The sequence below is a fragment of the Meles meles genome, chromosome 3 (genome assembly GCF_922984935.1).
Source record: "Meles meles chromosome 3, mMelMel3.1 paternal haplotype, whole genome shotgun sequence".
NCBI lineage: Eukaryota > Metazoa > Chordata > Mammalia > Carnivora > Mustelidae > Meles > Meles meles.
Genome location: NC_060068.1, coordinates 74,424,425 through 74,452,248, shown reverse-complemented (window position 1 = coordinate 74,452,248; position 27,824 = coordinate 74,424,425). Strand labels below are relative to the sequence as shown.

At 36.2% G+C, this 27,824-nt stretch overlaps 1 protein-coding gene across 1 annotated transcript in view; it reads right to left on the bottom strand.

Annotated features, from left to right (window-relative positions):
* Positions 1-27,824, bottom strand: part of EDIL3 (EGF like repeats and discoidin domains 3) — a 423,141-nt gene that overhangs the window by 115,399 nt on the left and 279,918 nt on the right. Inside the window, exon 7 of the mRNA XM_046001012.1 lies at positions 224-379. Coding sequence (XP_045856968.1) covers positions 224-379 — 156 coding nt within the window. The remainder of the gene's footprint in view (positions 1-223; positions 380-27,824) is intronic.

Sequence of the window (27,824 nt, the reverse complement as noted above, 5' to 3'; positions counted from 1 at the left end):
TTATTTATTTATTTGACAGATAGAGATCACAAGTAGGGAGAGAGGCAGGCAGAGAGAGAGAGAGGAGGAAGCAGGCTCCCTGCCAAGCAGAGAGCCTGATGCGGGGCTCGATCCCAGGAGTCTAGGATCACGACCTGAGCGAAAGGCAGAGGCTTTAACCCACTGAGCCACCCAGGCGCCCCAAGATTTTACTTTTAAATTAAATATGTTAAGTCAGTCTTACCATGTCTTCATTGGTGCCTTTTACTTTGTACATCGTCCAAGTTTTTCCATCATTACTATATGCAATTTTGTAGGATTTTATATACTCTGGACTTCCAATCCTTTTAGCTCCTTGAGTAATCACACCAGTAACTCTCATTTTTCTTTGTAAATTTATCTGAGGAGACAAGGCATAAACAATGGTAATCTCACTGCTTTCAACATATTTCAATAATATTTCAGCAATACTGACAATATCAATTTGGGGAATGGAACACTATTTTATTTCTTAGTATAGATTTAAAATAATACAGAAATATATTAATTTTCCTGTATTTTTTCAGATGATTATTAAGTGTATGTCAAGTTTAGCTTCAAGATCTTTCTCTAATGGAATATATTTCTTAAGTAAACAACATTTGTGAACAAAGTTTGAAAAACACGATTTGCTGTCAAAATATTAGTATGAAAAACACTTGGTTGGTTACAATATGGAAATACAACTTAGGAAACTAAAAAATGGAAATATTATCTTGTCAAAATTGCCTCAGTGACATTACTTGAAACAGTAAAATCAATATTATTTTAATGTGTCTCCAATTCTTTTGACTTCAACAAATTTCCATTTAAAATTAAAAATGAAAATCATTCTGTGATCACTGAATACTAGAATAAAAATAAGATAAAGGTAAAAAAAAATAAGATAAAGGTAACCATACTGACAAAAACAAACAAAAAAACCAAACATAAGCATCCTCGGTTGCTAGTTCTTTATACTGTAGTCTCTCCTACGGGTTATTGGAGGGTTTTTCAACACATAGTTGTTTTTCTCTTCATTTAAGTATATGGAGATTTTCTAACTGATATTTTTCTCTCCATATATTCTCCCCATTCCAAATCAACTTTTAATAGTTTGCTGCAAGAATAACAATCATCTAATAAATATTTTTTCATAGTTATACAGAGCTCCTTCTGATACTCTATAAATAAATGCCACAAGGTAAGAAACACATTTTCTTCATATATGGCAATCATTAAAAATTGTTCTTATTAGCAGGGAGCCTCGGTGGCTCAGTCAACTGAGTATTGGACTCTTGATTTGGGCTCAGATCATGATCTCAAGGGTCATAGGATGGAGCCCCACATAGGGCTCTGTGCTCAGTGGGGAATCTACTTCTCTCCCTCTCCTTTTGCCCCTTGCCCCGCTTACATGGGTGCATACTCTCTCTCTCAAATAAATAAATAAATCTTTTAAAAACAATTGTTCCATTCACTTTAAAATGCCCATATGAGAAACAAACTGAGGGTTTGGGAGGGGAGGAGGGTGGGAGCCTCGTGGTGGGTATTAAGGAGGGCACGTATTGCATGGAGCACTGGGCGTGGTGCCTAAACAATAAATTTTGGAACACTGAAAAAAAAAAAAAGCCCTTATGATGTTTATAAAATCTTCAATTAAGTAGGAAGGTACTGCCTTAAATGTTCTTGACAAATTGCTGTAGAGCTCCATTCTCATTAATTACAAATCACAACAATTTTAATGTCTCATATTCTGATATTAAGTTAATAATTCTGATACCATTTCCCAAAGAAGAAAATCTTCAGATTCATGCTAGTGATTAGCGTTTTTACTTTGTGATGAGATTAAGAGTTATTAACATTTGTAGAGGATGTGCATGTGGAAACCAGCTCCTCTATAGGTCACTATATATATAGCATGTATAAACTATAAGCTAAATATATATTCATGCTACATATTCAAAAAGTTAAAAATCAGAACTAAGAAAGCAATCCTTAAAACCTTCCCACCCCCATACAATCAGTATGACTTACTAAAGGCCTACAATGTTTTATTCCCCTGGATTTATAGATTTTAAATGTGTTAAGTGTTAAGTGTTATGGGTAAACCTGAATCCCTCATGTAGCAAATGTTCTTTTAGGCTTTGGAAAATTTGCCACTAGGGCAAAGTCTACCTTCCTCTTCATTGTGAGTTTCCCAGTCCCATCTTCCCTCACTGAACATCATGAGGATCCATCCCAATCAATGTTCACAAGGCAGTTCTCTTGGGAAAAGGCAGTCTTGACTCATGTAAAAAGAAAACCTGGAATTCTGATGAGTAAAGAACTGGGGTGGGGTAGTCCCCAGCTACTGGCCAATGAACATGCCCCTTTTTCATTCTTGTAATGCAGAATTTACAAACAACAATTTTGCTGTTAAATTCTAGGTCTTTGGTCTCTTCTGCTAAAATCCTAAGTAAGTTGACTCGGCTGTCCAGTTTTACTTTTCTCATTTTAATACTCCAACATCAACATTTCTGACATGAATACATTTTATATCCCATTCTTGTTTGGAGGTCTAAATAAAAGAATATCCTCCATGAAGGTAAATTCTACCTATGGCTCTTAACATTTGTCTCAAATAGTTCTCCAAAGATTGATTTTGGAACTTTAACTTTGAGTTTAGAACAGGTAACCTCCAAAAGATAGTTATTATTTCAGTATGTTAGGTAAATTAGCACATTGCCATGGAAGAGCAAAAATCTTCCATATCTCACATATGATCTGCTTTTTCTTTTTTTAATCTGAGACTCTTCATGGCCTAAACCATTTTAATATATACAACATAAACAGTGGACACTTAGAATCATCTTTCTTCCCATTTTGGAAGTCAAATTCCACCCTCGATATTGTTGAACATCCCTTTTCAATTATCTTTTATCTTGTTTCAATTATCTTGTTTATACCTCTTATAGATAGACAAATTATCTCTGCCTGAGTTTTGGCTGATGAGCTATAGACTCATTTTCTAAAGCTTAAATTGTGGAGGTATAACAATCAGAAAAAATTTGAGTACATGTTTCTCACTAAATCATTAGAAACGATGGTTTAAAAGATTCCGATTTACTCTAATATTATAGGCTCTGAGAGTATATCTCAGGGAGCTGGAATTCCAGATAATAATGCAGCACCCAACTTGGGTTCTATCTACTTTCAGTTGGTATTTGTAATTAAATATAAGCACTGTTTTCATTAAATAAAAAATTTATAGAGCACAAGTTCTGGGATTATTAACACTTACTAGTTTTACATTTTTAGTTCTTATATACCTAGCACTCTTAAGCTCGGATAATAAGATATTCAATATAAGACAGCTAAGATGTCTTATGAGAGACAACTCTCATGGTTACACTCCAGTTTAATACCAGGAATGTATATTGCTGTGAGAAATAAATGAGCCTTGGAAGAAGGCTATGGCATGATTTTAGAAACATCTCCACCACACAACTTGTTGCAAGTAATCCCCTTTCATACATTCCAACATTATGCTACGATCTCTTTCTAAAATGACATTGGCTATAAGGAGAACTGCCTTTTATTCCGCTTATTCTGCCTGTATGAGCCACTCCAGATACCATGTTAAAGGTCTACCAGGGATTGCACCAGAAATTCCAAAATTACTCCCTGAACTAGACAGATATTCAAATATACAATGATTATTTTCATTTACTAATTTGATTTCAGAGAAATTATTATTCTACTGGGAAGTTGGTAGATTGCATGGCCTTAAAAAACAGAACTGTATTTAAGGTATTTTGAGTAAATGGCATCCCCTATAAATATTAAGAAACATAATCTGGACCTAGAATGCCTAGAACCCATGCAAAGGCCAGGCAAAAGGCAAAAAAGAACTGACAGTTTCAGCTCTGGCTTTTGTCACTTCCGCCAATATAATCTTAGACAACCTGTCTAAGCTGTCTGAAATTTAATTTCCTCTCTTGTAAAAGGGATTTTAATAGAATTATTAAATGTGAGGATTATACGATGTAATGCATGTAAAAATTTAATAACACCTGCCACCTAGAAATCTCTTGGAACATTTGCTTTTGGGGTTGATTTTCAGTTTTCGTTGTTATTTAAATGAAAAGAAGCATTCTTTCTACCTTAACCATTTGATGTTAGGGAATTTGGACTTGGAGAGGTACACTGTATTTATTAGAGTTGATAATCATAATAACCATATGAAAGTACCTTTGGAATAACTTCCAAAGCTATGAACTGATAAGACATTTAGGGCTACTATGTTTAAGCATGTGTGTGTGTGTGTGTGTGTGTGTGTGTGTGAATCCAACCACTAGCTTCGACATGCAGAAATGAAAATTCATGGGTTGTGGACAATATCCCCTGAATCCAGCACTGGAGATACTCCATGTTAGAAAGTTCCTGAGGAGGCACTGAGATTTATCAAATCCTAACTCAAAAAACCATGAAAAACCCTTAGTATAACAGGAGTTTTCGAGATCCTAATACATGTCTCTATGTTTGTGATGTGGGGAAAACTCCAAGGGCTAGTGATGGGAGACAGGCTTGGGAAGAGCTTTCTAAATCTGCCATTTCTCATTCTCATTTTGCAGTCTGGCTCCTTCCTGATTTACCCACTTCCAGTCCACTGCCAGGGGAGGCCGCTGTGATGTGTGGGCCAGGCTGGGATGGGGAGCCTACCATCACTACAGATCTGCGTGTTTCCTCCTCTGCACTCCACATCCCTGTCTGCACTAAGGAGGTAAAATGGAGCAATGGAGATGCTAATAAAACAGTGTCTGGGACAAATGAGGCAGGGGGAAGAGGGATTCGGGATAAGTACAGATTATAACTCTGTCATGGAGCCGCCTCTTTGCACCACCTCAATGTACCTGGAACAGCTGCAGCTAAGACAGGGTTTCCCCTTCCGTTCAGGTGTATCACCAGCCAAGATATGAACATGAACTCTCTGAGAAATGCAAGCATTGCGATCAAATGAAGAAAACAAAAACAGAACTATTACTAGAAAAACTAATCTAATAGAACTGAAAGATCAAGATTTTAAAGTTAAAAAAAAAAAAAATCCCCTAAGACGATAAGGACATTTTTGAAACATAAGACTGAAACAAAAAAAGAACCAGTTGGAAATACTGAGAATAAAAAATAAAATTAAAGTGAAAAAAAGTTTAAAATTAAGCTATGTAAGGTTTTCAAAGGGGTGATTTCAAGCAGAGAGGCAGGGCTTCAGAATAAACTAGTGAGCCCAAGACAGATTATGACATTCCTTCCAGAAGTCAGCAGAATGGGATACAGAGATTGTCCATACTAACAGATGATGTAACAATTTACTTTGAGAATTCAAGGAAGCAACAAATAATAAAAACTAATCAAAAAGTTCTGCAAATTTGCTTAATGTGAGATCAACATTTAATCTGTATCAGCAACTAATTAAAAATATAAGCAATTAAAATAGTGTGATACTGCCACATGTAAAAGCAGACAGATCAATAAAACAGAGTAGAAAATCAATAAATAGACCCCACTATGTAAGGAACTTTTATATATGAAGTAAGTGATATTCAAATCAGTGGAGAAAAAATAGAATATTCAACAACTGAATTGGGATAATTTGGTAGACATCTTAAATAAATAAATTTAGTACAATATCTGTCCTTTTATCCCAGAGTAAAGTCCAGGTAAACTAAATACTTAAATGAAAAACAAACCAACCAACCACCAAAGGACCAGAGGAGAATACTGAATTAAAAATAATCTGAGAGGAAAGTGACTTTCTAATCATGGCACTAGTTTTAAAATGTTATTAAACTAAAAATTTCTTTAAGATAAAAAGCAAAATAAAGTAAAATACAAAGGACAAATGGGACTAATGTTTTCCAAATCATATCATAGCAAAGAGCTGATTAATCAAAGAAACTTTTAGATCTTATTTGTTAATAGGTTAAAAAACAACTCAATAGAAAAACCTGGGCAAGGGATTTTGTTAGTTGACATCAAAGAAAATACATATGGATCTTAAACATCTGAAAAGATACTCAATCTTACTCATAATACAAATTAAATCTACCTCAAGATACTACATATAATTCACACAATATTACACAATATTCGTTAAAGTGTAAAGAAATAGGCAAGCTTGTACATTCCTAGTGAGAGTATAAAACACAGTTTTTTATGAAGGACTTTTATGAATTTAGTGACGTGAAATAAATGACAAATGAACATTTTCTTAAACTCAGAGATTTCATACTAAGAATGCAGCCTACAAGTATAATCATACATAGGCAAACTGATGTAGGTACAAAGTTGTTCCCTCCAGCACTGTGTATAACAGAACACAATTTCAAATGATTTAAAATGTCTATCCATAGGGGTCTAAGTCATTTCATTATGGAAAAGTCCAGAAAATGGAACACTGTTCAGTTTTAAAGAAAAAAAAAACAAGAATGAGGGAAGGTAGGAGGAAGAGAGCAAGAGGGCGAGGGAGAGAAAGAGAGCGAGCTCTTAGCGTGTGATTTGAGAAATTACTGCTTGTCAAGTTTTGGTATGGTATCAAAAAAGAGTATCTACAATTATCTGGAAATTACATGGAAAAAGCAGTAAGACGTTTACAACAGAACAATGTGTGTCATATACTTCTGTTTGTAGTACTGTAAAGGGCAAATAATACATATACATATTTTCTTGTACAGGATTATAATGTCTCTGAAGCAAAAACAAAAAGCTGGTTAATAGTGGTTTCTTTAAAAGGTGGTAAACAGCTTGGGGAGAGAAAAGAGGGAAGATAACGTTGACAGTACTGTATCTTGTGTCTTTTGAAATTTGAAATATGCGATGTCTTACCTATTCAAAAGATAAGTAAAGTAAAAATAAAAGATTGAGAATACAATGTTTTGTTTTTTTTTAAGATTTTATTTATTTATTTGACAGACAGAGATCACAAGCAGGCAGAGAGGCAGGCAGAGAGGGGGGAAGCAGGTTCCCTGCTGAGCAGAGAGCCCGATGTGGGGCTCGATCCCAGGACCCTGAGACCACGACCTGAGCTGAAGGCAGAGGCTTTAACCCACTGAGCCACCCAGGTGCCCCAAGAATACAATGTTATTTTTAATAGTGAAAGGAATTATAAAATATCTAGAAATTAAGTGATTCTAGAAAATATCTAAAAAGTTAATAAATAATGTGACCTTATGGAAAATATTTTTTAACCAAAAGGTAGAACAGAAGACCAGTATTTAATGGATGGGACAACATAATAAATTTGTTCTCTGAATTTTATTTGCAAATTCTGTGCAGTTTTAATCAAAATCCAGGACCATATTCTGTTAGATAAATTTATTCTAAATCTATATTTTATTTTAAATTATACAGAGAAAAACAGATTTTCATTATAAAAACTCAGAGGAATCTTGGAAAAGATATGAAAAATGGGAAATCTGCCAAATATTAAGGCATATCAAGACAATTTTAACTAAAAATAAATAAAAAATAACCTAGAGACAGAAAAATACCTAATTAGAATTGGAAGAGGGGTCCAGGAAAAAGTCCAGACATATATTCACACTTGAGGAAGCTTTACAAGTCAGAGGGGAAAGGCCAGATTTAGTAAATGGTATTGGGAAAATTGATACTCTATAAAGAAAAAAATGAGGTTGAACTGAAATGTACTAAGGGCCAAATGTGAAAAGTAACACTATTCATCTAATAGAAGAAAATGCAGAAACATATTTTTGTGACCTCAGAGCTGAAGAAGCTTTATTTTTAAGAAGACCAGAAAACACAAAATGTGAAAGGAAAAATGAAATTGGCTCCCTTTGAAAAATTTAAAGGCTTCTATTCAACCAAGTACATTACAGGTAACATTAATATAAAGGTGACAGCTTGGGAGGAGAGATTTGTAATGTCAAACACCAACAGGGGCTTATTTAGTACACTAGATCACAAACTTCTAGGTCTCGAGACCCCTTTACTCTTAAAAATTACTGAAGGACCAAAAGAGCAAATGCACTCACACACAACATTGTGAGATATGTGTGTGTGTGTATTATTATATAGTAAAATAGTAATATATGGAGTATATAATATATATACTTATTGTATTAAAAATCAAAACTGACAAGTTAAAAATACTTAATAATTAATTTTAAAATAATAATAAAACAAATACAGTTTAACATAAACATATTTTTCTAAAAATAATTATATTGTCCCAAACTAAAAATTTACTGAAAGGTTATTTTACATTTTTACAAATCTCCTGAGTATCTAGCTTAAGAGAAGACAGGTAGGTTCTCGTATTTGCTGCTGCATTCAATCTATTACAAGATATCTTTTGGCTGAAGTAAATTAAGAAAACGCAGTTTCACACAGATATATAGTTGGAAAAGGAAGGACTATTTTAATAACCTTTCCAGATAACATGTATATTCTTCCTTGTTAGGATGTCAAAACTTGACAACCAGAGGGGGAGACAAAGCATGAGAGACTATGGGCTCTGAGAAACAAACTATGGGTTTTGGAAATGAAGGGGTGGGGGGATGGGTTAGTCTGGTTGTGGGTATTAAGGAGGGCACGTATTCACGTATTGTATGGAGCACTGGGTATGCTGCATAAACAATGAATCTTGAACACTGAAAAAAAATATATAAGGACCTTCAGGGAAGATGATTTAAAAACAAACAAACTTGACAATAGTTTAAATTTTAGTTGCAGTGTGGAACCTGAAATCTACCAGTGAACTTTTTATATTTGTTAAGTTAAAATCCATCGGTTTATCTTGCACTTTAAATAGATCTTTTACCTACACATGGTTTTGTACCAACATGCAATGGCCATTTGGAAAATACGGTCTCACCGAGCTATGGAGAGTCTCTAAATATCAATACATTTTATTATATAATATCAAAAAGTTACCTTGATTAAGATCACTACCAATTTTATCAGAAAAATCTTTAAGTATTAGAAGCTCCTGAGCTTAGATCAGTGCTTATATTTTTTCCCAAAGTCTAATTTTCACTTGAAATTTCAAATTTTATCACTAGCAACAAATGCTGTCAGCTATCTTCCTTAATGAGGCAGGGTTACTTTGTTCATTTTCAAGTCAATTTCTGCCAAATATCCTGATATGAAAAGTAATGGTTTGTCAATTGTTCCTTAAGGTAAACATGGTATTTAAAAGGAGGGGGTGGGGTAACCTGGTGCCTCAGCTGGTTAAATGGCAGACTCTTAATTTTGGCTCAGGATATGATCTCAGATTCATGGGATCGAGCCCTGTGCTGGGCTCTGTGCTGGGGTGGAGTCTGCTTAAAATTCTCTCTCTCCTCTTGCCCTGCTCTGTCACTGTCTCTCTCTCTCTCTGAAATAAACAAACAAATCTTTAAAAAAAAAAAAATCAAATAAGAAGGAGGGGGGCAGTTCAGCTTGTAGCTCACACAATCCCCCAAAAGCTTTTCCTGAGATAATCCTCATTAGAAGTGCTTTTTGTGTAATTCCCATTGATTATGCACAATATTAAAGACACAGCAAGGGTTGGCATTTCATAAAATTAATAATCTTACTGCTTCATCAAGGACATTCTTAAATGAGATGAATTTCTTTAAAATTTTCACCCTATGCCATGTGTGCATGATGGAGATGGTTAAACAACTACCAGTACCATTTGGTGCTTCTGTCTTGATTTGAGCTAGGAACCAGTAGTTTTACCCAACTGTTGTTTTGTGGCATCAGTACAAATATGAACACAGTAAAAATGGTAAAGAAAGCCTTAGAATCATTATGGAACTAGTGTAGACCTGTGAACCTCCTGAATGGGCTTGGACCCCCTCCTTCCACAAGGGATATGTGAACTCACATGTAATTGAGAAGCACTGATCTAAAATATAAAAAGTGTTTTTACAAACACACACACACACACACACGAGATGAAGAAACCAACAGAACATGGAGCAAAAGATATTAAAGAGCAACTCAGAGAAAAGAAAATAGCAATAGCCAAACTCTCACTATAAATTAAATAAATGCAAACTAAAGAAAAGACAGTAATTTACAGCCAACAGACTGGCGAAACAAAAATGTAAGATAATATCAAGTAATGGTGAAGTATTCCTTAGCTGGTGATGGGAGTATAAACTGGTATTACTTCAATCCGTTAGTTGTTAGCAAAATTAAGCAACCTATTTCTGGGTATTACACCCTAAAAAATTGTTGCCTAAGTGTTCAATGAGAAATGCACACAAATATTTGCTGTAGAATTTTTTTATGTTAGCAAAGAAGGCAGCTTAAGTGACTATCCCTAGAGGTTTTAAAGATTTAAAATATGAAATCTATGTGTGTGCTCCTGCACGCATGCGTGCGTACTCTTGCACACATACAGCCATACTTTCTTAAGAGTCAGAAGTGATGAAGCGGATTTATACATGGCTATCTAACAATCATAAGAGTGTGTGAAAAAGAACAATAAAATAGGGATGCCTGGGTGGCTTGGCTGTTAAGCATCTGTCTTCAGCTCAGGTTATGATTCCAGGGTCCTGGGATCAAGCCCTGCATGGGGCTCCCTGCTCAGTGGAGAGCCTGTTTCTCCCTCAATTCCTCTGCCTGCCTTTCTGCTTACTTGTGTTCTCTATCTCTCTGTCAAATAAATAAATAAAATTGAAAAAAAAGCAATGAAATATATATAATACCATTCACATAAATTTAAAAACACATGTATACAACATAACGTCACATGCTTTCCAAGAATTCACTTGTCTAAATAAATACAGAAAGGGAACAATGACAGGTTACACATCAGCTCTACTGGGCTGAGTTTCTGTAAGGGAAGGGGAATGGGAAGGAAGGTGGGAATGAATAACAATGCAAAGAAATAGGGAGACTCATCCTCAAATCAGTGCTGGCAAATGCTACCCTAGGTGAGGGGAAGGGATCATGGGTCCTCCCATTTACTTCTCTCTTCTGGAGGAACATGACTTATGGCCATCTGATGTAATAGTACTGGTTACATACAAAAGGATTTTCTGGACTCATTACCTAGTACAAAATACAGTGCATAAGCATTTCAAGCATACTTATTATATGATAACATACTAAAATTATTCATGGTTGTAATTTAGACAAAAGTCAGTATTAAATAAGCATTTGGCTTTAAAAGTAGTATGAATAGCTAATTGTTATTCTCCACCTCAAGCTTGTTACCAGAAGCTTGTGATGTACTTAAGCAGTATGTTCAAGTATGAGTCTGACTGGTAGCTTCTATCACTACACAGAAATAACCCAAATATAAAATGCAAACAAACACAGTCTGCAAAAGGAATCACTTTATTATTTTATTTAACTGAAAAATAAACATTCAGTTTTTTAAAAGTTGTACTGCTTAGGAAGTGGAGGAGGGAGAACTCCTTTTGGAGGAAACTTTAGGAAGCATTTCCCAATTGAAGATTCTTAAAACGTGAACTGAGGCATATTAACATTTTTTAAAAAAGATTTTATTTATTTGACAGAGAGAGACACAGAGAGAGATACAGCGAGAGAGGGAACAGAAGCGGCGGGGGAGGGGGGTAAGGAGGGTAAGGAGCAAGAGAGGGAGAAGCAGGCTTCCCGCTGAGCAGGGAGCCTCATGCGGAACTCGATCCCAGGACCCTGGAAGCATGACCAGAGCCAAAGGCAGATGCTTAACAACTGAGCCACCCAGGCACCCCAACATTTTCAAGAGTTTATTTGAACAAAAATAAATTCAAATGGGGCAGCACCCATCCACAAATGGTTAGGAGTGTTCTGCCAATAGGGGTTACTGAAGAGATTTTTATGTGGAAGACGCTGAAGCAAAGCAAGGAAATTATTTGATTGGCTATAGCTTAACCAGTTGCATTATTTGGGGAAGCTAGTTAGCTGTGATTGGTTGTCCTTAGGTTCTGATTTCTCAACCTTAACTCATTACAGACTTAGGTTTTGGTTTGCTTACTTAGACTGCTAAGATATTAAAGCCAGCTCAATTTAATGGTCTCCTCATTTAATTAATTTAATAAGATCAACTAGTAAGAAAAGTAAATGCCTGATACATAGCTTATTCTTAGGAAAATCATGTTAATAATCAAACCCTTAGTGGTTATTTACTTCATGATTATTGAGGCACACACAAGTAGTAGTTTGTGAGTTTCTTTTTTGTTGTTGTTTTTAAACATTTTCATTTATTTGAGAGAGAGAGTGAAAGTGAGAGAGAGAACATGAGCAGGGTAAGGGGCAGAGGGAGAAGCAGACTCCCCACTGAGCAGGGAGCCCGATGTGGGGCTTGATCCCAGGACTCCAGGATCAGAGCCAAGTCAGATGCTTAACTCACTGAGCCACTGGGGTGCCCCACTTTGTGAGTTTCTATATAAAAATGCAGATTCAAAGATTAAATAGCAAGGTATTATAGATAGATTACTTACATAATAATATTTTATAGAAATCATTATATATACCAATGTTTTTATAATTTGCATAAAACAGGCAATTTGTTTAAATTGATTACTAAGCAGTAGTGAATAGAAATTTTTGTATTATTTTTTTCTTTTTAATGATGAGGGTTTTAGATTATCATATAAATTAAAGCATCAGGTGAAAGATTAAGTAATAAAAGGATATGCTAGAAGAGTGAGACTCATATATATTCCATCATTAGAACTGCTAAAAATACAACACGAGGAATTTGCTGTTACTGTATATTAGACATGCATACATTCACCCTTAAACTAAGAGAAAAACACAAAGGAAGAACTACCAAACTATAACCACCTTTCAATTTCAAGAAATGAATATTTCACTGGGACATCAGTGGTCCTTCTACTGAGTTAAAAACATTATTTTTCATATGATTATTATAAAGAAAATATGTAATAAGAGAAATTCGAGAAACTAAAATTGTAAATTGTCATTATTGACAATACTTTCATCTTAACAGAGATTTTATTTTATGCACTAGCATTCTACCTCTGGTGGTGACACAAAAAGCCCCGTATGTTCAATTAGCTCTTTTTCCTAACACCACGTATGTATTGATATTTATTTGAAATTTCCAAATAATGATTTTGCGCTGATACCATTTAAACTGTTATATTCGTAAATGATTTTTTTTTCAAATTCATGTTATTGTTCATAATCAAACCTCATTTAAGCATGCACAGTTCACAGCAAAGACAATCCTCCTAGGAGGGCTTTTGGGTAGGGTCTTGGAATACAAGTATGCTTCAGACAAAAAGAGAAGGTAACCATCTGTTTTGTGTGATATCAGAAATAACTTGAGCCTCTCAGGCAGTTTTAAATGTTTGAATTATAAAGATTGTCACTTAGGGGTTAAAACAACAACAACAACAACAAAAAACAGGAACCAGAAGATTCTCATTAAAAATGATGGGGAACTGGAATTCCTCTGTTGGTTCAATAATGATCTTATTAGTGTATTTTATTGAATCCCTCTTTCACATCCTGTGTGGAGACTTTGCTGGTGGGATGTAAGGAGGAATATGAATATTGCCTAAGGAGGAAGGCATTTGTTTGAAGTGTATCAAGATGAAAAGAGCAACTCAGAGCAACAGTGCATAGCTTACCATTTGGACAGGACCGGCCGTAGTTGCTTTAACAGAATTTCCCTTAAACAACCTCCAGATCACCAAAAACCCAGTCACCTGACGTTCTCCATTCCCACTGTTCAACACGCTCCCTGCTCTACACTTCCTGGCACTGTAGGGCTGTTCTTGGCCAGGCCAACCACCCACATTCTTGCCAGCTGATCTGTACACTAACCATGAGTCAGTTGTGTTTGTTCTCCAACGTTTTTTCAAGTTGTGCTTGTTATTTTAATTATGTAATTTAATTAAACATAATTGCTAAAATGTAACCGGGAAAGGAGAGGGTTTTTTTGCCTATGAAAACATGAAAAAGCTTTGAAAGATCTTGGAAAGGCAAATTACTAAAAACAAACGATAACACTGGGAGAAATGATTAATAGAACTATTATCGAAGTTACTAACAGAACTATTATCTAGGATATTAATATCTAGGATTCTACACTTGAATAACTTCACCAGTAGGTTTAAGCAAAGAAATAAGAACTGAAGTATTATTAATGCTTCATGGGTGTGGTTCAGCCAAGAAACATAAAACAGAATTTAAATGTTTTTTTTTAATCAATTTTTATTAGCTAACCAAATATTTAGTTCTGAAGCTCCAAATAAGAAGGCTTCTCAACTGTCCCTCACTATTCTGAGTGTCAGCCAGGCTTTGACATCTGTTCAATTAATTAACTGTCTTCTTTAAAAAGAGATGGAAAAAGAACACATGTGAACAGACCTAAAACAATAATCTCTTTATGACTCCTTGCACCTGGTAAAGCTTCCAATCAAAGTGAAACACCTCATTCACTAAACAGCACGCAACAGAAGCAATGCACTGTCATGGGTGTAATCTGTTGGTTGTTCCAAGAGTCCTGGCCTAGCCTAACCGTTTTCTCTACATTTCCACCTGTTTCTAGAGGACTCTTGCTATACCGTACTCATCTTTCCTGGTACTTGCTGTGGGTAGACCTTCTTCACATGCTCTAACATTCACAGTTTTGCATTCAGAAGTGAACTGAACTATGGCTCTTTCGTTTAAAGACGTCTACCTGTATATTAAGTTCAGTGGAATAGTGTCGATAAAGGGAGTGTAGAACACTCTAAGGTCTATGGTTTGAAGTACAGATTTTAATTCATATGGTCTGAATTTTGAATTTTTGTCTCTTTCTTGGTTACTTCATATGGCTAGGGCAAAAATTCAAGGAGTCACTGTTTATAAAAAGCTCTGAAGTTAACCTGAAGAGATTCAGTAAAAAGATGGAAGGGAGGAGAAAAATAGAGAAACTATGAAGCACAGGTAGGAGAAGTTAGAGAAGAAACCAGAGCAATAAACAGAAAATGATGTCAAGACCTAAGTAGGAATGCTAATGCCAATAAAAATACATTAGAAATAATGAAAATAAGGTAACTTTGCTAATCTCCATATTTAGAGAAGCATGAGGTGCTACCCAAAAGGAAAAAAAAAATCCTTGATGCCTAAATACAGGGGCCCAAGTGAGTGTGCTATGAAGGGAGAGGGATGGGGGAGCCTAACGGTAAGACTTCACTTCCTAGGGGCGCCTGGGTGGCTCAGTGGATTAAGCCACTGCCTTCGGCTCAGGTCATGATCTCAGGGTCCTGGGATCAAGCCCCACATCGGGCTCTCTGCTCCGCAGGGAGCCTGCTTCCTCCTCTCTCTCTGCCTGCCTCTCTGCCTAGTTGTGATTTCTCTCTGTTAAATAAAATAAAATATTAAAAAAAAAAAAAGACTTCACTTTCTATATTCCTGTAGGTGGTACAGCTCTTCTGTGAGAGGAATTTCCATGCAGGGTCCACGTGAACGCTCTCTTCTGCTTCAAACACCTCAATGAGTGGTTTTCAAAGTGAATGGGACTGGGGGCAATGCTGAGTAAATCAATATAACAACAATATAGATATAAACAAAAATAAAAACCAGATGTCCAGTTACTTTATGTATAGTCTTAGCTAAAACTGAGAGTCCCCTGATGCCAGATCCGTACCCAGGACCGGGAAGGATTAGTAGGCAGACAAGAATGCACTATCCCAACGTGCCCTTTGATTTTTCTTAATTCATTGTATTATTTGTAGCATGCAAACAACAACATCAACAGAAGAATTTCCAAGTTTTGCTATAGGAACATTCTATACTTTTCCATTGACTTAGATACTATTGGTAGGAGCAGCAAGTGTCCTTATTTTAAAAGCTGACACGGGATCAATTAAACACCAAGACAAACCCAAATATCACATAATAAGAACTTAAAAGTACTTTAAAAGTGTGAAGCAGAATAGCATGATAATCTTCATTTTCATGTACTGAAGAAAAAAGTCTACAAAGGAAACATATGCTCAAGCACAAAAGATGGCAAGTTTTCTAGGATATTATTTTTCTAGCATTGTGCAATATGAATGAATTAACGAAAAAAAGCAATAAGAGGGCTAACAAGCAAGACTGGAAAGCTCTGGGACACAGATGTAGTACCGATTATCAAGTAATAACTTTCCATATTCTTTGTGTTTTTCTGGCTTTATTTTAGTCTAAATAAGTACAATCTTACATCTGTGTTTCAAAAATAAAACTAAATAACTATATTTCAGAAGTTAAACTGTATTGCCATATTGGAATATATCAGCATAGGCCTTGAACAATAACAAAATGGACTTTAATTTCATGGTTTTTTTGTTTTGTTGGTTTTTTTTTTTTTTTTGAGAACTCTGTGACTCAAAAATTTTGTGTAATAGACAAACCAAACAGTGCTTGGTTATTTCTCCTTATGATGAAATTGTTACTCCAGACCTAAAGGCAGGTGTTAGGCATGCTACTAAAGTGGACTAACCAGATTATCTAATTTCAGATGTGCCGAAAGAATGTTTTTTAAAATGAATCCAAAATCAGACACACACTAGCAATATTCCACATTCTCTTAAAATGTCACCAGATACAAAAGATTCAGTGCGGTCTGGAGTGAAGTCACCATAGAAGAAGCAAGTAATATCTTTTAATTCTTCTGCCTGCTTATGAATTTCTATAGTAAAGATTAATTTTTAATTTGTACTGTATTTCTACAATTATGGGTCCTATAAAAATATAATTATAAATATATAATTATTTATAATATAATTATTTTTGAATAATAAATGGAATAAATGTTGTAACATTTTGAATACCTTTATGAGCAAATAAATCCTGAAATTTGAGGTCAGAGTTTTTCACAACAAGCCAACATCTGGGACTGGGCTTGCTGAGATCGGGACACCTCAGTATTTAGCGTCAGGGAAAACAGCAGTACTATAAAAAAATGGAAAGATGAGAAATGAAGAAAGCAAAGCCTGGGAACTGGGAGTCCTGTTCCACACATCTGTAGGATGTGCAGGCCCCTCCTTCTTGGGTGCTGATTAGCAGAAAGGAGTGCTAAGTCCCCAAATTGCCTGTCTCCATCAGAAGACATGCGGGGGGGAACAACATATTCTGTTTATTTGGGGTAGAAGTAGATCATGGCACTTAATAGCAAGATGCTTGTTTTTGAAAAGTCAGGCTGATAAGCCAGGTATGCCCTAACATACTTCCTAACATGCCTGGTGCAATTTTCTTAACCTCTGGAAACCAGAACTTCTTTATCCATACAATGATAATGAAGTGTTATCTAATTCACAGTGTTGTCTGAGTACTTTATCTAAGATTTCATTTATTTATTTGACAGAGAGAGAGAGCATGTGCACAGGCAGAGGGAGGGGCAGGGCAGAGCGAGAGGCAGAAGCAGGCTCCCCACTGAGCAAGCAGCTGGATGCAGGGCTCGATCCCAGGACCCCAGGGTTCATGATCTGAGCCAAAGCCAGCTGCTTAACTGACAGAGCCACAAGGTACCTCAGGGTTGTCTGAGTATAAAAGATGATGTTACCCTTACCTATCTATCATCTTTAAGCATTTAATAATTATTCCCTATTCTTACCATTTTGTCCAGGGAAGAAACGGAACTTTCATTTCCAAATGTGGAAAAATAATAAAAAGAACAAAGTGATTCTTTAATTCACACAGATTAGGCACACTAGACTCTATTTCTTTAATTTTACTTTTCAAATTTCTTTTATACACATGATACACTATTTCACCTGTTCTTTATATTGACCTTAAGAAATTAGTTGGACAATTCTGGTCTTCTGTTTGGGCTAACAGGGAAAGATGATGGGGGACTTTTGGTCGTCTCTGCTCCCTTAGAAGTAAGGAGAAGAATACACAAAGAATAAAACCAACCACAGAAAAAATTTTACTCCCCACATAGCACTCTGGTCCAACAGCAACTCCTTAATAACATGGAAAAACAACACTTTAACATGTTTTCAAAGAAATACAGTTTCAACACTACCAGACAATTCTGTATAGTAAAACATTAAATTACTTGAAATTTATAAGGAAGAAAACAATGTATTTGATTATTTTAAAATAATAGTTTTGCTGAGCATATGATGGTAATTAGGAAATCTTCTAAAAAGGTATTGATTGTATCATTTGTAAAGGCAAATTTAGGCAAACTAAATTATACTTGATTTTTTTTTTTTTTTGGTAGCTTGAACTATAGGTTTTTTTCCTTTATTAAATCACTTCATTGTTTTCAAAACTTCAGTGACTTTCCCTCCTACCCAAAATATGTATGATTTCTACTGTGGCCTGCACAGATTTCTATGATGTTGTACAACTTAGTTTCCTAGCTATTTCTGTTTATTATCACATGTGCATTTATATATCTATATAATCATTAAATTGATTTAATTCATCCATTATGTGTTGCATGTCTATAATCTATAAACATAGTGATGACACAGTGGGAAATGTAAAAACAGAAAAGATTTTTGCACCCATCACATGTAATTCAAAGAGTAAGACACACAGATAACGAACTACAAAACAAAACAGAATGATATAAATGATAAGGGGACAAATGCCTTGTCATAGACATAAAGAGAATATCAACTAATACTGGAAAAAGGAAACCATGGCTCAGAAATGTCAGGGGGCCTGCCCAAGGTCACATATCAGGACTGAATGGTCATCAAAGACTCAGAGAAAGAGAGAGAGTGCCAAAGGTGGAGTGTCCTCTATGCTTAGGGATAATGAGAGGTCTGGTGAGGCTAGACAAAAAGGTAATTCTTCTTTTCTATGTCTGTCCACCTGAAAGGCCTCTTTCATCTACTGCAGCAATCTGAAAACTTATCTGCTCTGTAAGTCTCGTTTTTTTTTTTTTTAAAGGTTTTATTTATTTATTTGACAGAGAGAGAGAGAGAGAGATCACAAGTAGAGAGGCAGGCAGAGAGAGAGGGGGATGCAGGCTCCCTGCTGAGTAGAGAACCCAATGTGGGGCTCGATCCCAGGACCCTGAGATCATGACCTGAGCCAAAGGCAGCGGCTTAACCCACTGAGCCACCCAGGTGCCCCTGTAAGTCTCATTTTATATGAATCCCTTTGCACTTACATGTAATACTTAAACATTATCATTATGGCATTAAAACATTCTGCCTTGAATCTAATACTTAACATGCCATTGACAGACACATATTAAGTATGATTTGATTCAGCTGTGACAAATATCCAGGTTATGACTAGGCAGAAAGGGCTGATATATAAGGGCCCCAGTAACCTTCTAGCTTGTTGACACTTTATGTAACCTTGATCTCATTGTCCAAGATGGCAGCATCTGAATTCTCAGCAGCAAAATGGAGAAAGGGATGAAGAGGGCAGGTGGGTATTGTATCTTAAGGAACATTCCCAGAAACCACCATGTGACACTTTTGCTTATATGCCTTTGGCTCCTTGTAAGTCATATGGCCATAATGGAATGGGAGGTTGGGAAATACAGCCTAAAAGAATATATTTTTATACAGAATATACAGAATCCTACAGACTAAAACTATCTGAGGTAAAAATTGCTTAGCCACTAATCCTCTTGCTACAGAAACAGGAAAAAATATAGGGAGACAGTTAAAAGTCTTAGATACAACTCTCAAATAGTTTTTAATATGAGAGAATGTACATTTATTAGTTACCTGCTATATAGCCAACATGTAAGTAAACATCCATCATATCATCCTCAAAACAATCCTAAGAGGTCACTCTATTTTTGCTGTCACTTTATATATAAAGAACTTCTATCTTAGAGTGGATAAGTAAGTGTACTCAAAATGACTGTGGCTACTTGAATCCAGAACCACTGATATTGAATACCATATTGTTTACCATAGAATATAACTGCTTACACAACCTAAGTGTCCACTGAGAGAAGAATGGAGAGATAAGATGTGGTGTATATATAATATATATAGAATGGAATACTACTCAGCCATAAAAAAGAATGAGCTCTTGCCATTTGTGACAACATGGATGGACCTAGAGAGTATTCTATGTTAAGTGGGTTAAGTCAGTCAGATAAAGAAAAATACCATATGATTTCACTTATATGTGGAATCTAAAAAACAAAACAAATGAACAAGCAAATAATCATAAACAGACTCATAAATACAGAAAACAAACTGGTGGTGCTAGATGGAGAGGGTAGTGGAATGGGAAAAATAGGTGAAGGCCATTAAGAGGTACAAACTTCCAGTTATAAAATAAGTCATGGAGATGAAGAGTACAAGGAATATAGTCAATAATATCACAAGAATGACATATGGTGACAGATGGTGTCTACACACTTAATCATAGTGAACAGTGTATAAAGTGTGGAATTATCCAATCATTATGTTGTGCACCTGAAACTAATACGACACTGTATGTCAACTATACTTAAATAATAAAATTTTTTTTAAAAAGGGAAAATGGAAGTTTTATTTAGGACATTGATTATGACAATAGTTCTGTTCTTATTCATTAAAGACTTAGTCGTACAGATTGGTGAGAATACAAGTGAGAATACAAGGCACGACAGATAGTGCCCCTATCCTCAAGCAGCTTACCTCATAAAATAATCTCTGATACAGTCTTTAAGTATAAGCTGTGACAAGTGCTAGAGAAGAAAAGAACAAAATGCTACAGGAACATGTATTAGGAGAACTACATTTAGTCTGTGGGAAGGGGTGGGGTTTTAAAAGGCTGTCTTGAGAAGGCAGCTCTAGAACAGTAACTGGCACATGGAAAATATTCAGTGAATATATTGGGTGAATGAATTTTTTAATTTAAATGAAGTTGGAGGTCACTTTCAAAGATGTTTTTTCTAAGCTTGGGGAAGCAGAAGAGAATACACTTCAAAAAAAATCCCATGTGGCTGGAACTCACATGGTACATTTCCCACTCTTCCCAAAGCACCTAGTTAAGAATTCAATTGTTCATTTAGTTAAATCAAATAGCTTTTTCCCTCTCAAATATCCACACAATGAAGCAGAATATTCCACATAAGATAATTTTAGTATATGTGCTGCCGAAGCGAGCACAACACATAAGATAATTTTAAAAGTTTTATCTACTTAGATAAGTTCCACGTGAACACAAAAATTTGTCTGTTGCCCCAATGGCTATCTGCAAATAGTAGCTGCTCAACAAATACTAGTTTGTTGCCAACAGATCTGAAACTAACAAAAACATTCTGAAAAAAATATCGGATAATGAACTCTTCTTTCAGCATTTATGTACCTCTTTCCAAATCTGGGTTAATGCTCCTAAGAAAAGGAAAGCTAAGATCCACTGGTTAATATAAAAATGTCTTATTTGTTTTTTTGTTCTGCATGATAATCACATTTCAATTTAAGAGCTTCTTGAAAGCTGCTGTTATGTAAAAATACTGGCTTAGGTTGGGCTCCTGCTAGGAAAACTAAGATATAAAAATTCACATCTACTTCTGAAATTCAGCACTATATCTCTTAACAGCACTAATGGTAGTAATAAACTAAGGAGACCTAGGTTTAACACAGTTTTTTTAAATCTGAGAAATGAAAATATAGCCCATGTATTATGAACCCAGGAAAAATACTTCAAAGCTACTGAAGCATTAAATATATAACAGATGCAAGAAATTTGAGAGCCCATTTGTGGAAAAAGGAGACCTTTATTATTTTTTAAAGAAGCAAAAATCACAACACAATAAAACAATCTACACTAAGTACACCAACGTTAGGCTGAAATAGCTACTATTTTAATTAACTATATCAATTCTGGGGAAAACAGTCACAGCCACAGCAATAACAACATTAAAAACAAACACACGGAGAAAATTTGGAACCAACCTATGGTACGGAAAGGAAAAGCCCTGAAGAAGGCATTCATGTAGAATGGCTACAGTTATTCAGAAGCTCAAAGGTCAGTTCTTTTCTTCCCGAGGGTCCTGCACAGTGGTGCTCCCGGGTAAACTGTTGTCTTATAAACATTTTTTTATGGGAATGGAATTAGAAGAAAAAGAAGCTTTCGTTTTGGGAAGATACTTCATTTTAGGGTTCCTATCTGTCCCCTCAAATATTTTTTTTAAGATTTTTATTTATTTATTTGAGAGAGAGAGTGAAAGCGAGAGAGATCACAGAGGGAGAGGGAGAAGGATGGCAGATTTGCCACTGAGTGGGGTGCCTGATGTGGGGTTTGATCCCAGGACCCTGAGCTGAAGGCAGACATTTACCTGACTGAGCCACCCAGGCGTCTCTCAAATATCTAGTTTAACTCTAAGGGGACATCACCTTATTTTCCATTCCATTAGGTGTGGCCATGTGACCCACAATGGCCAATGAGGATAAGAAAGTATCCCATGGCAGTGGTGCCCACATAATCTACTTCCAATAACTGTACAGAGCAGGAAACTATCACTTTTCCAACTTTAGGCCTGACACTGTTAGGATTTTCTCTAAGTACATCACACTAAAACTCAAAATATAGTCATCATTTTCCAGCCACACCATCTCCTTTTCCTGATTTCTGTATTTCTATTAATGGTACCAAAATCACACTTAAGCTCAAAACCCTGGAGTTTAATTTTTCTCAATTTCTTTTTCCTTCCTCCTCTACCCTAACACACAATTTGATTGTCAGTGCTGCACCCTCAAGCCCTCTTACAATTTAATCTTTTATTTTTATTTCAACAGCTGCTATTGTAATCCAGGTTCTCCTTGGGCAGTTAGCTATAAAAGCCTCCTAACTGGAATGCCTGCTTCTGGGCTTGTCTCTGCATTAAGCATGATGTTTATTTGGTGAAATTTTGCTAACTTCCTCCTAAACCCTGGGCATTGTGTTGGATACTCATAACACAACCCACTGACAGGTAACCTTCCTGAACTCAAGTTCTGACATGGTCAACACCCTGCTGAAAACCCTTCAATAGCCATCAAATGTCACCTCACTGGTGCACCTCACTCACTGATATATTTGCACATTCTGGTGTCTCCTTACCTTTGCAGACCTTTATCCTCCTAGTCCCCTACATGTGCCCATCTTTTCAGAAAAGACCAGTCCCTCCATTTCCCTTGAGACTTTGTTCATTCTGGTCTCTCTCCCTCTGGAAGAACTTCCTTAACATCCTCCTCAAAAACGGTGAATACACTAAATTCACTTTTAATAATTAAAATGAAACATCTTTTTGATGTTTTCATTATATTCTGGTTGCATAGAAAATAAGTATTTCTTCCTTAAAGACTCCTAAGACCAGCTGAGGATTTAACAAGAAAACATTTAAAGCCTGGTCTTACAGAGCTATGTTTGTTTGTTTTTTTTTAAAAAATCCTTTTACTATTTAATTATGACTTAATTATTGAAGACCTCAAGTTATAGAAAAAATCCTATAAAAACAATTATGCTTTATTACATCTAGTTCATAGAAGAATGGGGATTCTACTTATGGCAGACATGGATATAGGCAGATTAGTAATAAAATATCACCAAAGCAACTTAAGTAGTTACATCTTGGATTTGTGATGTTTCCATGACCTCCATTACTTTAAAATGTTTCACACCAGTGTCTCATTTTTAGGAGCAATATACTGTTCTCCGATATCTTAATTTATTTGTTTCTAATAGTGAAAGGGGCACATCCAATGGGAAGTGTGTCTCTCACACGAAGACTAGTGTGAGCTCCATTAGAGTAGTGATTACTACTTTTTTTCTCAAAATCACCAATATCAAAATTCACGTGGCCTGTCTCTTCATTGTGAGGTGCCCTAGGTCCCAACTCTGACCCACAAACTCAGAAACTCTAAGGATGAGGACCATATTTAAACAGCTCTCCAGATACTTTTTATGTAGTTTAATTTTGAGAACTGCTGTCCTAGCTAGAGGTGATTGCTTGCTTATGGGCAAATATAAATTTTATTGGATACAACAGGCACTTAATAAAGTCTTAAAAAAATGCTGGGCTTCCTCTTGCCCACTATGAGTGCTCATCTCATCTTCAAAAAAAAAAAAGGAAGAGAGAACTTTGAAGAACTGTCAAAGAAAGTATTGTACAGAGGTTATGGGTAGTTTGGCACAGGTCTCTCACACAAGCTTCCTGTGTGTAAATCCCAAGTATGCAACTTACTATTTTAGTGAATTCAGACAACTTCCTTTTCTGTGCCTAGATTTCCCTATGTGAATGATGGGGAGAAGAACAATACCAATGACCTGCAAATAGGTAGTCAGTGTATGTAAAGCAATTGTAAGAGTACACAGTGCTAGCTGTTAGATTATTTTAAAGCTAATATATATAATACTATTGGTAATGAGACTCCCTTATAACCTAACTATAGGCAAATATAGTAACTTTTTTCTGAACTTAAGCCTAACCACATTCAGTTAGTTTTAAACAACAACAAACTCCCCCAAACCAAAATGCTTTCAAATTAACCACCGTCTCGGGGCGCCTGGGTGGCTCAGTGGGTTAAGCCGCTGCCTTCAGCTCAGGTCATGATCTCGGGGTCCTGGGATCGAGTCCCACATCGGGCTCTCTGCTCAACGGAGAGCCTGCTTCCCTTCCTCTCTCTCTGCCTGCCTCTCTTGTGATTTCTCTCTGTCAAATAAATAAATCTTTAAAAAAAAAAAAATTAACCACCGTCTCAAGAAAATAAAGCTTTCAGAATCTGGCTAGGTGGCTCTGTATTTGGTCACATTTTCAAAACAAGGGGGTTTTCAGTAAGGTGTTGGGGCAGAACAAATTTGTTCAGTGTCTACAGTGGAAATAAGGGATTCCTTCAGCCTAATCCAAACAGTAATCCCACTGGTTCACAGAAGATAAACATGAAAAGACAATCAAACCTTTAGCTCAGACTCTCACTTTTCCTCCTGCTTCTCTGCATTTCTCACCTCTAGGGACTCAGGACAGACCGCCAGCAGAAGCCCTCTGCTCTGGCCCTATGAGGGAGAATTGTTGCATTGGACGCAGTGGCTAACTCTAATTCGTAAACCGCATTTCCCATCGGCAGTTCTCATGATCGGGTTTAACACCTTCAGTGAAGCTGTATTCACAATCACAGGATTATGAGGACTGCATCAAACAATGTAAGAGAAAAGTTACAATAAGAAACTCTGAAAGGTGACTGGAAGTCAGTTACCCTCCTTTGGTCCTAAGTACCAGAAACTGGAAGAGACAGCCCAGAGGCTGACTCGATGGTCACGTGGAGAGATATGAAGAGTGAACTGGCCTAAGTTTTCCATGAATATGATCAAGGTACTTTGTAAAACCAGAGATTTGAAATGTTGACTGTTCTACTTATTTCATGACAATAGCAAGTCGCTATTTTCTTTTTTTTTTTTAAAGATTTTATTTATTTATTTGACAGAGAGAGATCACAAGTAGGCAGAGAGGCAGGCAGAGAGAGTGAGAGGGAAGCAGGCTCCCTGCCGAGCAGAGAGCCCGATGCGGGACTCGATCCCAGGACCCTGAGATCATGACCTGAGCCGAAGGCAGCGGCTTAAACCACTGAGCCACCCAGGCGCCCCGCAAGTCGCTATTTTCAATTAATCAGAATATCTCTAGTTCACTCTTAACAGTATCGTAAACTAAAAAATCACTCTGGTAATAGTCATAAGATAATGGGAACTGACTGAACTACAAAGCACTTAAAATCTTAACCTTTGTAAATATAAAAGTTAAGCTGAAAATGTTTCCCCTATGGCCAAAATGTGTAGCAAATACAATCAAACATACACGGGTAAGTTCACTGAATTATCTACTCAGAGTTTAACAGCTGTTAAAAACTGTGTTAACTGTAACTCTTCACAGTCTAAATTTTATGAATAATAGTAATAAGATATAGTTTGTATGTCTTTGACATTTCTGTAAGTGTAAAAATTACAATTACATAAGCTAGAGAGACACTAGTATTTTAAAAGCTTGTTTTACCAGGGCAAATTAATCTTAGAAGATAATGGTTACTTTAGCATCAGCGTTGCATAAAGTTTCAAATTCTTGTGTGACTATAATAACAAACTTATAAAAATGTGCAAGAGGATAAAACAAACATTTAATTTTTAGCATTTCAGGAAGCACTTAAGTGGGCTAGAAGAAGATAAAAATTTTGGTGCTTGGTATTCAAGGCTTAATTACTAGGCTTCCTAGAGAGCCCCTTACAAATATTACCCATGTATATCTAATGTTGCTTATGAAGGTGGTTTGCAGTGATTATAGAGAAAGGTATGGGCCATCAGGATTTGCAGAAATTCTGATTCCTGTGCTGCCCAGACGGGTGAAGCATTTCCTACAGTGTGGCTGGACATATGACATATGGCACCAAAGGGATTGTGCTAAGATGGCACAATTTAAATATGGTTTATGACATCTGAACACAGACAGTGAACTGGGTTGTTGGGGCGCCCTGAGCACCACCCAGTGTAGTAGAATCACCATGCAAAAACAGACACTAGCTCTCTTCCACTTATTTTGCTCAACATTCTCTATTCTACTGATCAAATATTTGCATCTATCTGTTTTTGTTTTTTATTCAAGGTGCTATGGAAATAGACGTAAATCAGGTGTAATTCGTACTCTCAAGTGGCTTACAGGATAGGAGAGAGAAAGGTAAAGAATGACCAAAGAGAATGTTACTGTTAGAGTAATATATGTAACTGACAGAGTGGGAAAAAAGGATAGTGTGGTTCCTTCTTCTTCTTCTTTTTTTTTTTTTTTTTTAAGATTTACTTATTTATACTGGGGGTAGAGAGAGAGAAAGCAAGCATGGGGCATGGAGAAGGGCACTGGGAGAGAGAAAGAGAATCTCAAGCAGACTCCCCACTGAGCATGGAGCTAACACAGGGCTCGATCTTATGGCCCTGAGAGCATGCCTTGAGCCAAAGCCAAGAGTCGGCTGCTTAACCGACTGAGCCACCTGGGTCCCCCAGTGTGGTCACTCATATCTCTGGAGATGAAAAGCAGGAATTCCAGGACTCACGTGATACAGAATGGAATGAAGGATGTGAATCTAAAGAAGCCTGGTAGGTGGGAATAGATGAAGCAAGAAGGGTATGTGCCAAGCACAGAAGCAGAAGACAGCCAAAGCTGAGAACAGCAAGAAATCCAGGTCAATGAGGCCCTGGGTGCTGGAAGTCAGAGAAGAAGCAGCTCAGAGCAAAGAGATGGGATTCTAGATACAACTTCTTTCAAATGAGAGAACAACTGCTGTATTGTTAATCATATATTCCATAGCTCACAGAATCTGGAATTAAGATCCAACACGCATCCCTTAAAGCACGTCAGAAGGCAATATGTATTAGTGCTAGTATAAATGCCATAAATGACCAAATAAATAGACCAAATGTATTATTTTGCAGTACTTATCTATCCAACCATTTTTTTTTCTTAAGGCTAAGTACCTTTCTGTTTTTTAAAAACACACACAACTATGTATGCAAGGTTACTTCTAATAAACAAAGAAAAATTGCAATTCTCCATTTAGGAATACTGTTTCTAAAAAGAGATTGCTAGAAGCACCAGCACATTGATGTTGAAATGTCATTTGCCTTAGAGAGGTGTTTAGTATGGATGGCACTACATCTGAGAAAGTAGATTTTTTAAGGAAAAAGACAGGCTGAAACATTTTCTACTTGAATGAAGAAGTAGTAAAGATGGATTAGATTCTATGCAATTTAGGTTCTATAAATAGAAAACAACCCGAAACTGAAAGAAAAATCTTCTTCTTATCGCCTATGTTTTTAAAGATGGTTTCTGTATCTCAAGGAGCTCTGGTGGTCTGTAAGTACCAAAAGAGTTTCACACACCTTACATACAGGCTTCCGAAATGACATAGATGATTACTCTGTTTTTTGCAACATTTTCTTTTCTTTTTTTTTTT